Raw genomic sequence first — 12059 nt, 5'->3', positions numbered from 1 at the left:
TACTAACTCCGATCTTTAATATAAGAGCTTGTTTGATTATTATTTTGATCCTAAATATAAGACTCCAATCCACTTTATCTTTTATAGTTATCTATTTTTTCTAAGGTAGTCTTTATAATAATAGTAACTTTAACTAATGTACTTGACTAGTAATGATTTTAGGAAAGACAACACTTATTTATCATAAATAGCTAACTTAACTAGTTTTTTTAATCTACTCAAATTAATTAAACTAGCTTTTATATTAAGAAACGGAAATAATATTATTTAAAATTAAAATAAAAAACAAAAGGTTGTCCACGACTAGTGGTGTATCCTGCTGAACATGAATTTGAGGGGCGTGTAATGCGGCCATGCAGGCATTTTGCTATTTTGGCGCGAGAAATGGCGGTTTCTTCTTTACCACTTAATGGTGATCGGTTTGAATATTTGATTTCTTCTTTGGTAAACCCTATGATTTGAAATTAACCATTGGTTTTTGTTTCGTCCATCTCCTACAAGTTGGGTGCGCGAACATGATCCATCGATCGGCTTACGTCAAAACTCCTTCCTCTCTATTTCGTACCCTCTCCGTCTTCATGCTATTCCTTCTCCGACTCTCCTCCGCGCCGCATCCTATTGTTTGAAACATATTATAGGAGTCAAAAATGGATTTCGACGATGATTATTGCTTCGGCGGCGGGGAGGAGGAGGACGAGGCCTTGTACAGCGACGGTGGTAACGACGAGGATGATTACGATTTCATCGATAATGCTTCTGATAGTTCTGATGTTGCTCCCTTGAGTCGTCACCAGGTGGTGACTGCTTGTTCTCTTCTTATGTTTTGACTCTCAAATTTCCTTGGTTGTTATTGGAAACGAAGTTTAGGATTGATTTTTTTACTTTTGAAATACGGGGTACTGTAATTCTTTCCAAAATTGAAGCTTCGATGATTTAGCCGTGATTAATTGATCATTTTGATTCACGTAGTATTCCTTCAAAATCTTTCATTCATTCATTGGTAGCTATCAAGTTCGTTCTATCCAGATGTAGAGCTGGTTTTATATATGATATTAATATATGCCTTACAACTTTTGTATGAGGTAATAGCCAGAACGTGACGAGTATTTCTTTCCCCGTGCAAAAAGTATGGCTCCCCCATCGAACCCTACACTTGTCTTATCAATTATTCGAAAATTATACACTTATCATCTTTTAATTTAAAAATTCTCAGCAAATATATTAGGAGCTGTTAGCTGTATGTAACAACGTTTTGGCTAAATTATTAATTGCCTATGCCTAATAACTACATTTACATGCATGTTTTTAATCTGGACCTCCGTTTTACTGCAAACTAAGAGTTACTGTTTTATTCCCCCTCAGCAAAACTATACAGTCTTGAGTGAAAGCGACATTCGTCAACGCCAGGAGGATGAGATTATGAAGATATCCACTGTGCTATCCATTTCAAAGTTTGCAGCTCGTATACTGCTTCGTCACTATAATTGGTATAGTGATTGATGAACACACCCACATTTGCATATTTTGTTTGAATTTTGTATAATCAAATGCATGAACAAATATTTTGATGATACTTCATTTATTACTGCATTTCTTAAATGTGAAGTAAAATTATTTGCACATGGTCTATTATCAAGCAGAAAAATGTCGCGCCTTCATAATTCTATTGATATTGTGACATAGGTGTTCTAAAAGTTTTTTACTTGGTTTACTGACAGGAATGCTGGTAAAATACATGATGAATGGTTTGCAGATGAAAAGAAAGTTCGCAGTGCTCTTGGCTTGTTGGAGAAACCTCTTATGGAATATAAAGATTCTAGTGAGGTAATCATTACATACAGGGAACCTATGAATGTTTAATATGATACACTTCATGGAAAACCTTTACATAGATTAAAAATAAAAATAAGCGTGACCTTTCTCTAAAAGGCATTTTTATATTGGCAGATGACTTGTGGGATCTGTTTTGATACCTATCCTGGTGCTGAGATGCTTGATGCTGGTTGTGGCCATCCTTTTTGTAGCTCGTGTTGGGAAGGTTTGTCCAAATGCATCCTCGTGTTGTCGTTGTGCTAAGAAAATTAAACCTTTCTGCATTATTGCGTGCCTGGCATTGTGAACCTTCTGTAAGGATTGAGTTGAGATAATACAAGTCAATGTTTTTTTTTTTTTTTTTGGGGATAATGCAAGTCAATTTTGCTTCTTCCTATTAAGTGAGATTCATTTCTTTGCCTTCTTTATTGCCAGTTGTGGTTATCTTTTGATCAATATTTTTGAAGCATCATATACCCATGGCCTTCATTTTCAATTAAATCCGCATGTTTATGCAATAAAGCTTTCATCATTTCATCTTTGCATGATACTGGGTTTGATGACAAATGCTTATTGAGGAAAGCTCAGATTCTTGGCTTAGGGTGTTAATTGACCGAGCAACACAAGGATAGAATATGATAAAATCTGGTTCTCTGCGTGTGGTTTTCTTATGTGAATATCCCTGGTAGACATGCAGAGTTGTGATGGCTTTAATGAACTGATGAGTTTGTTTATATCTTTTTCGTTTTGTCTTTCTGTTGGCTCTGTTGTGGAGGAGTCCATGTCCTCGCATGATCCCATCCAGTGGCATCCCTTTTTCCCTTCCTTTAGAAAACTGCCTTTTCTTTAATTAACATTATTTTTGTTTTGGCAAGTAGTTTGTAACTTGTAAAGCCAATCATTTAATGGAATGTGCTGATCCAAGAGAAGTGCCTGTTTTCACCTAGATGGATACTGCCTTGTTTAAGAGGACTAGCAATAACCTTGCTTGTATACTTTATGGCTCGCCTTTTGGAAGTGGATTTTGGCGATTACACTTTCAACCATACTTAGTGGCTTGGAGTGTGCCCTTTGCGCTTTATTGAAAGAATTTCAACTCTGAATGTATCATTAATATCAGTCTTGAAATTAAAAGACCTTCCAGTTATAGAAGAAAACTGTGGTAATTAGCAAGAAAATTGAAACTAGGTGCATATCAGGCACCACTTTTCTGGAGTGATGCATGACAGGTTCCACATTTCTAGCACCTGTCATATATTGGGCCCAACTGTTATCCCTAGTTTTTCCTTCAACCACCATTTATCATGAATATCATCTTTAAAATATGATTATAGTTTAAATAGTGGCTAATTTATATAGATCTATATATTCGTAACATTTGCAAATATTAAAGTGGTTACTCCATAGAATATTAGTTTTGAAGTGGGCATCGGATGTGGAGACTAAGACAGTATGAGATGCCTAATTCCAACTATATGTATAATGAGATTAACTGCGGGTATCTAAGTGGGTTAGTTCTCCTACCTCTATGTTTAACAAGTGGTTATTTAATGAGGAAACTTATAAGGACTAGTTCTCACTAACTAATAACAACTAATACTATCACTTCTCAGCCCTTATCTACTCATGTCCGGATTACGATTGTGTAACAGAATCTTGGATAAGGAAAACATTGTATGTGCTCTGCCTGTGCTAATCATATGGTCCCGTTCAAGCACCATTCTAGCTGAGCGGCGCTTTATAGGCACGTAGCTAGTTGGAATTTTCCATAATTATCACATATTTTTATTTGGTGAGTTTTTCTTTCTCTTTTTTTTTTTTTATTGCAATATCTTTATCTTTATGATTGTTTGTGATATCTTGCAAATTTCTTATGTTTCTTGCATTTTCATATATGAAAAATTGAAACTTCCTTTAAATAAAAAAAAGAAAAAGAAAAAGAAAAGCCTCTCAATTTGCCATTGTCGTTCAGACAACTTCTTTTTTGTTTGGGATATCTTGCATTAGAAATCTCATTTCAAGGCATCCGCTTGAGTCATTCCAATTTTATATATTTTTTCTTTGTAGGCTATGTCAGTGTAGCCATCAACGGCGGTCCTGGATGTTTGTCATTGCGGTGTCCCGATCCATCATGTGGTGCTGCTGTTGGTGAAGATGTTATCAATTTATTGGCTTCTGATGAAGAGAAGGAGAAGTACTCTGCTTATTTTATCAGGTCTTATATTGAGGACAACAAAAAGGTAATTCTATGTTGGAAATTTAATGCGATATTCACTGGTATACGTTTCCAAGATCTTTTTCATCTGTTTTACTTGTCACTGAGGCATTATCTTTTAATATCTCAAATTTATATGACTGTGATTCATAATCATACATCATACCTGCACAGTGAAGATAATTAGGACTTGGGCTATCATGTTATGCCTTCAGTATTAGTTCGTATAAATGGCTTCACTACATCTTGAAGATGATGTTGTTATATTCATTGCAGTCATTTGTGGATTTGGACGCATTATTTTCAAGAGATTTATTATAAAAGGCATGACTCCAATGGTAGCATCAATGGTACTGAATGATCTCTGTATTTTTGGAAGGGAGAGGGGACTGGAGAGGATTATGATTCCTCTTGGGAATTGTTTAACCTAGTATTAAATGAGTTCTGTATCTGCTTAGGAAAGTGAATTTGAAACTGGTAATATTAAGTAGAGTTTTGATTAATTAATTTCCTGAAGCGGTATTTTAAATAGATTTACATGTATTTTCATTGATAACATTCTAGACCAAATGGTGCCCTGCTCCTGGATGTGATTTTGCTGTGGACTTTGCTTCTGGTAGTGGAAGCTATGATGTTACGTGCAAGTGCTCATGCAGTTTTTGCTGGAATGTAAGTCAATGGAGGCCATGATGTTTAACCTGCTTAAATGCATATTTTCTTGTTCTTTTTTACCTTGGCAGTTGGCTCTTCATGTCTCAATTTGACCTTGCAGTGCACTGAAGAAGCACATAGGCCTGTTGATTGTGATACTGTCGCCAAATGGATATTGAAGAACAGTGCTGAATCTGAAAATATGAATTGGTATGCGTCTTTGCTCTCTCTCTCGCTCTCTCTCTCTCGCTCACGTGCGCGCATGCACATGTCACGCTAGGTGGGAAAAAGATGTCACAAACAAGTCAACCTCGATGATTCATGCTTGTTACCGAGAATATGATCTGGTTTCTACTTGTTAACACTGGTTTTTGAATTATTATATACTACCTCTGGTCCTTAATATAAAAGCTCATTTAACTTTTATTTTGGTCTTAAATATAAAACCCTAATCCACTTTGTCTCCCATACTTATCCATTTTTTCCCAAGATAGGCCTTGTGATAATGATACTTCTAGCTAATATACTTTATTAGCAAAGATATTTTAGGAAAGAGATCATTTATTTATTACAAATAACTAACTTAACTAATTTTTTAATCTACTCAAATTAATCAACTAGTTCTTACATTTAGAACTGAAGGTAGTACCTTTAACTATTACTGTCCCTGTTTGTATTAATGTATTCTTCACTCGATTCAGTTGAGGCTTGTAGTATTTGGCTCCTGGATGATTTGATTGAACATAGACTGAGATATTGTTCCTATTATATTTTCCCCATCCTTTTCTGTCTCCTTTAACCCCCGTCTTTTCTTACAAATGCTTTTGTTATTTTTCATAACCTGGAAGAATTTCTTTTATGAATCCTTTGCAAGAGCCCCTTCAGGCTCGCGGATAAAACGTAATCACGTCATGCCTTGTGCAAATTAAGTTTAGTGAAGATTTAAGAGAATGTGGGTAACATGAATTGAACTTCGGACCACTTGTTCATAGAGACTCTATTATGTAAGGTTCAAGGGTATATTCATTACAATCTCTTAACAATTTTGATTGTTGATGGTTGATAATGGTTATTCGGTCACCACGCCTGAATTTAGATTCCTGGCATCGCTGAACTATTTGCCTACGTGGATTTCAGGATATTGGCCAATTCGAAACCTTGTCCAAGCTGCAAACGGCCAATTGAGAAAAACCAAGGCTGTATGCATATGACTTGCACACCACCCTGCAAGTATGAGTTTTGCTGGTTAGTCTACATCTGCACTTCTTCATAAATGTCACTTTTAGGTGTCAAGTATAGTTATATAGATCATATGTAATAAATGATGACGACTCTCGTGGGTCAAAAAAGTTTAATCCTAGTCTTTATTAAATATAAAAAATGAAAATAAAAGTAAAAATTAGCATTGGACAAAAGGGCGAAAGAAATGAAGATTTCTAACAATATTCTTTTTGCTGTCATGGCTGCATTGCCACTCCCTCTGTGCCATTCTCCTGCCAAAACTACTATACCAGTGCGTGGCTTGCTGTCTGCTGTTATTACTCATCAACACTCGTGGGCTGGCCAAGGGGCAATGACCATGGCCGATTGCCTTGCTCTTGTCATAATCTCCATTTTTATTATTTATACAAAATGAATCTCTCATCTGAATTTTTTTAATTGCCTAAATCTTTCTAGTTATATCAACCTTGAAATTAAGTACTCGGCAGGCACTAAATTTTCAGCAGTCACTCCATATTCGTGTCTTGTCATAAATCTGGTCTTGCGCGAGCGTGGTGTTGTTATTTTACCAATACAACTTTACTGGATGTTTTTTTTGTTTCTTCTATCTCCAGTTATGGTTTTTTAATTCCTCTTCTAGTCTGAGTTTTCCATTGATAAAGCACTAATTGACTCTTCATAATATTCTCTGCCGGTGGAAAGAGATCTGAAAAATAGAAGGACGGTGGTTTAAAGCTTTGTTCAGTTCATCTCAGTGAAGTTGATTACCTGTGTTTGCAGGCTTTGCCTTGGTCCATGGTCTGAGCATGGTGAGACAACAGGTGGTTTTTATGCATGTAATCGTTATGAAGAAGCAAAAGCAGATAAAGAGGTATATAGCAAATTCAGAATAGTTTGACAATGACGCCGGAACTGATGTTGTTTATTAAATTAATGCTGTGATTTCCAGTTTCAAGAGGCAGAACAGCAGAGAGAGATAATCAAGAACTCTCTTGAAAGATATTATCACTATTATGAAAGATGGGCAACCAATCAATCAGTATGTGCTAGTTGCTTTATTTTAAAAAAAAAAAAAAATTGTACCAGTTTCCTGTGTCATTAACTCGGAGAAGGCGTGAAGAGTTGCAGGTTGCAGTTGATTGTGAGATATAATAGATGCTTTCTGTTAGTTTCTTATGCCTGCTTGATGCACTTAGTGTATGCTTTATTGATTGCAGTCCAGACAGAAAGCTCTTGCAGACCTAGAGCAAATGCAAACTGTGCACGTAAGCTATCTTCTTATCGTGGTTGTTTGTTGCACTGCCAATGGTACTGTTATGCTTACAGGGTGATCTCTAACGAGAAACTCAAGTATGTGGTGGACTTTAGTGATCATGAATAGTCTAGTTTGTTAAAGAATTTTTGCGAATTGATTGCTGCAATATAAAACACTCCAGTAGCTTATGTAGTGTTTCTGGCACAGATTTTTCATAGATTTAATTTAGCTCAATCAAAGATCTAGACTCTTGTACAAATTGTGCAATGGTCATCCAATCAAACAATGATACCCTATGGCTATCTTGAATTTTTAATTCCAATGATTTTATGTTTCGAATATGCTGCTGCTGGTTGGGAAGTACTTCAGGTATGAGTAGAATGCGATCAAACCCATTTAACTATGTAAAATCTGTACAGAACCCGGGCCAACTTGTTGATAGAAACATCTTCAGAAATTTCTTTTGAGATCTGGAGATTTGGTGGGTGTTTGACAGAGAGTAGTATTGAAGCCAAAGGAATAACAAAGTGGAAAATTTTAAAACTATATTCAATCAGTTTCGATGATGAAAAAAAGGTGACTATACCAATGACTAGGCAACCAATATGTAACCATACAGGCTGCAAGAGTTCAACACAACTAAATCCCTCAAACCAATAAAGTAAATGATTATGCAGGACGTGGATAATTGATGTCCAAACGACCAAAAATAAAACTCCGAATAGAAATGTGACAATCTTTTCTGCTTTAGTAAATTTAGAACTACTCTAATGATTTTCTATTGCTGCAGCTTGAGAAGCTCAGTGACCTGCAGTGTCAGCCAGAATCACAGCTAAAATTCATCACAGAGGCCTGGTTACAGGTATGTTTGTAACTATTAAAGGGATGAAAATGTAATGTTATCTCTTAGTAAACAAATTTTGTATGCAGATCGTTGAATGCAGACGTGTTTTGAAATGGACATATGCCTATGGCTACTATATACCTGAGAAGGAGAAAGCAAAGAGAGAGTTTTTTGAATACTTGCAAGGTATGCTCTTACCTTAAGGACATTACACGGAAACCCCTTTTCTGAGTTTATGGATTCTCATTTCCTTGAGCCAATCATGCATGTCCCACAAAGACAACAGACTATAAAGCAAGCTTCTTTAAATATTTTACATTAATAATCTTCTTGTTCAATAACTGTTGGTAGTAGCTGGTGGAAATCACTACCAGAATTTTTTGAGTTTAAGCAATGGCAATGAATTGAAATGACTATTCTCGTTTCTATAATAATTTTTCCAAACTAGGAATTATCAGATTTCATGGATGCAGATATTTGGCTAAATTTAAATCTTGTTGATGTAGTGTTTTGAAGCTTTGATATTTAAACAAAAGATAAATTAGCATGGCCGCTGTTTTAGACACTTGTATTTTTGAATTAATTCTAGATATAGAAAACAACTCAGTAATTCAAAAGCAAGCTGCTATCATGTCTTCTGGCCTCAAAATCTGTTTTGTGCAGGTGAAGCAGAGGCTGGATTGGAACGACTTCATCAGTGCGCTGAGAAGGAACTGGAGGTATATCTCACGGAAAAGAATCCAGAAAGAGATTTTAACTGTTTCCGCACTAAACTTTCTGGACTAACCAGGTGAGGCTTTAGTGCAGTAATGGAATTGCGTTGTTTGATTTAACTTCAAAGCCCGAAGTTGTATGCTAAAGGATTGGACTATACTCCAGAATAGTTGGGCATTGCAAGTAGCATAGTTACAGAAGCCTTATTGCATAACTAAATGACTGTAGAGAATCCAATTTACCATATCCTAATCTTGTGATTTACTGGGTATAATGCAACAAATGCAGCGTGACAAGGACTTTCTTTGAGAATTTAGTAAAAGCTTTGGAGAACGGTTTATCAGACGTGAACTCTCATGTTCCAACCAGCAGAAGTGCAAGCTCAAAGAGCTTAGGAAGGAGCTACAGTGGGAAAAAGGGGAGGGACGAGCCTATAACGCCCAGATCAAATTATTCTGGAATTGGTGGATGAAGATGGGAACTGGAAATGTATAATAATGTACAGGGTGTGTGTATTGCCGGCAACCTGAGGGAGAAGCTTGAGTTGATGGAGAGGATTTTGACTTGCTTCTCATGCTGAGGTCTCGCGAAAGGCTGAAGGATTTTGGTTGCCAGCGTTAATTTTAGCCCTCTATTTTCACCTCACGCGTTAACCTCAAAAGGTTTAACTCTCAACGGGGCCTATTCTTGGAAAGTTAGAAGGTGAAATGCAGGAAGGCATTTGATTTCTTAATAAGAGGAATTTGAGACGCACCATGGTCCTTTCGTTCGGTTTAAGTATTTTCTTCTTCAAGTCTTTCTATTTTGATCACGAGAGACTCAGGATCGATGTTATATGCCTCAACATCAGATTCCCGTGCCACTTTTAGGTAGTTTTCACAGTAAAATTGAAGCTGGCTAGTTCATTTTTGCACAGTTGATGGTTGCCACATTAATCTGCATTCTTTTGTGAAAAGTGAAATATAGATCATCAACATCAAGCTTCTGTTATTACTTTCCTGCTCACCTGATTTTAGTCCAAATTATGATTCTTCTATTACAATTGAATCTTCCTATATTTATATATCCGGCGAAGTGACATGATAATGTGATTATGTATAGACTAACATTATCTTTGCATTCAACATCTCTCTCTCTAAATTTATTGTGTATTCGCCTTTATGAAAAAAATTTGGATTAGATTTATTACTGCATGTCAAAGTCAACACCACTGTTCAGTTATCGTTTCGATTAACGGATATCTTCCCCAGAATAATACACCAGGACGGCAAAAGTTGAGAAGGTTATCTGTGCAACAGCTGAAGGTCACAAACCTACTATGTTCAATTCTAGGAAGTTAGACAGGAGGGATCAATTAAAAATAGCCACAATCTAAAATATAAAACTTGATTAATTGAAATGACTGAAGGGTCTAGGGACATTCATTCAGTTTACTTTATATTCGTGTAATAAGTTTATCTAAGAACTGCTCGAGATTAATGGAGGCTTGTATCGTATCAACTGACGTGGCAAGTCATGGGGGATCAACTGCAAATAGCCACTTTCTAACCTGATAAACTAAGTTGGAATTACAAAAAGGTTTGGGGAAAACCCATTTACTCAGTTTCTATTGGTTTCCTGTACCTATTTTTAGCGCAAGAGGTGCACCTATGAGCTCTTTCAGATTCAGTCTTCACAATGCAGGCCTGTAAGATACCGATCCGTGCAAATCCACAATAAGTGTGCACTGCATCAAACGAATAATTGATATTGCTGAAACTGTACTAAGCAAAGTGTCCAGCCCTCAACCCAACGGATCACTTCAAATTAATTTTAACAGCAACCACGAGAGTTTATCCTCTGACGTCATAAGCCACGGTTCAAAATATGCAGGGCTTGGTCCAGTTGGGTAACTGTGAACATTTTGGGTCATTCTCATTGGATCCCTCTGGTTCCACAGATAGCAAACGCCAACAAGATGGGAACTGAGAGCCCATAACCCAGGAAATGGAGAATTGGATTCATCTCATAGGCTTTCATCAGACTTCTGCAATTCTGCAGGGGAATAACGAAGAAATTTATCAAACAAAATAAAGTGGAGAAAGCCAATGAGCTAGAAGCTCAGATGATACCATTAAATTGACACGTTTCATGTCAAGGGATCAAATTGCTAGTACTAATTAGTAGGAATAAAAAAGGGGGGAAAGAAATCGTCAAGTAAAATTGCTAGAAATCCTGACAGCAATCCTCACTCTAATCCCCGGTGATAGCAGATGTTAGCTCATTGTTGAGACTGAAATGCAAAACATGTAAGATCTTCTCTACTTTTGGAAAATTACAACGATGAAGAAGATTATTCATGAAACTAATTATATAGGGATGCGACTGTCATTCATGTTTAAAGGATGTTCATTTATCTATTTTAGTGCAAAATGTTCTTTAATAGTTTATCTTTTGGCTCCTGGGTGATATTCTATTATATGATATACACCTTTGCACATCACAATGCCAACTATCTATTAAAAAAGCCTTACCATAAAATGCTTCCAACATATTGCCAAGCATATCAAACAGAGAATCGTCCGAATTGGTCGCTTGCCTAAACAGAAATTTGAAAGTCTGCTTCTCTGTTCATCATTTGATACAGTTCTTTGAATCTTTGGATCATGATCGTCCACTTTCTTCCCTGAACGTGATAACATATGTTCCCGATAAATCCCTCTTTCTGCAGTCAGAGCTGCGGAGACCAAAATTGTTGGAAATAGCACGAAGAATAGATGAGGAAGAACAATCATCATAATATCTGGAGATCCAATATAATCATGATTCCATATTTCATTGGGATTCTTCACAACCCAACCCATGTAGGTCATGTATCCCCTGTTGTTCCCTTCTGTAAATACTTGACCAATAAACCAGGGGAATAATATGAGATAAAATAAGTATCCAATAAAACCAAACCATAATGTGCGAACCCTCCTGAACTCCTGAACCCATAATACACCATTGCCGAGACCTCTGGTGGCAATGAAGTTCTTGTACGTGTAAAGCTTCTTTTGAAAAATAAGTAGAATGATTAGAAGAAGAAGAAGAAAAAGAACAGAAGATGTAGGAAGACCAGAACATTGGATAATACAAGGCAGGCCATTGACAACCCATAACAAAAAACTCCTTCCAGCTCCAAGAAAGCTTGACACTATGACCGTTAATAGAAAATGGCCTTAATTCAGTCAAAGTTGATCTGTTCATGATGTCAGTTGCTTCAATTTGAAGCCAATATCTATGAGGAGATGCATCCTCAAAGGCTTGGTAATTCCATGGAGCAACATAGAGGGAGCCCCTTGAGGTCTCATTAGCATGTCTGATCA

At 36.5% G+C, this 12059-nt stretch overlaps 2 protein-coding genes across 2 annotated transcripts; one reads left to right on the top strand and one right to left on the bottom strand.

Moving 5' to 3' along the window:
* The first annotated feature begins 417 nt into the window (after positions 1-417).
* LOC114743657 (probable E3 ubiquitin-protein ligase ARI8) lies at positions 418-9831 on the top strand. The gene is made up of 15 exons (XM_028931879.1): positions 418-797; positions 1363-1487; positions 1719-1824; positions 1948-2038; positions 3880-4052; positions 4592-4696; positions 4800-4888; positions 5816-5923; positions 6680-6770; positions 6849-6938; positions 7117-7164; positions 7945-8016; positions 8085-8184; positions 8662-8788; positions 9001-9831. Exons 1-15 carry the CDS (start codon positions 648-650, stop codon positions 9182-9184), a joined length of 1659 nt encoding a protein of 552 aa, XP_028787712.1. The 5' UTR covers positions 418-647; the 3' UTR covers positions 9185-9831.
* A 242-nt stretch (positions 9832-10073) lies between these two features.
* Positions 10074-12017, bottom strand: LOC114743676 (putative metallophosphoesterase At3g03305). The gene is made up of 2 exons (XM_028931896.1): positions 11226-12017; positions 10074-10746 (listed from the first exon to the last, which is right to left on the bottom strand). The coding sequence occupies exons 1-2, from the start codon at positions 11562-11564 to the stop codon at positions 10627-10629; spliced, it is 459 nt and encodes a 152-aa protein (XP_028787729.1). The 5' UTR covers positions 11565-12017; the 3' UTR covers positions 10074-10626.
* Between the last annotated feature and the right edge of the window lie 42 nt (positions 12018-12059).

This window comes from Neltuma alba, unplaced genomic scaffold (genome assembly GCF_004799145.2).
Source record: "Neltuma alba isolate B1F8T4 unplaced genomic scaffold, ASM479914v2 tig00000650_pilon, whole genome shotgun sequence".
Lineage (NCBI taxonomy): Eukaryota > Viridiplantae > Streptophyta > Magnoliopsida > Fabales > Fabaceae > Neltuma > Neltuma alba.
The sequence above is the reverse complement of the archived record's forward strand: the minus strand, read 5'-3'. Positions and strand labels throughout refer to the sequence as shown.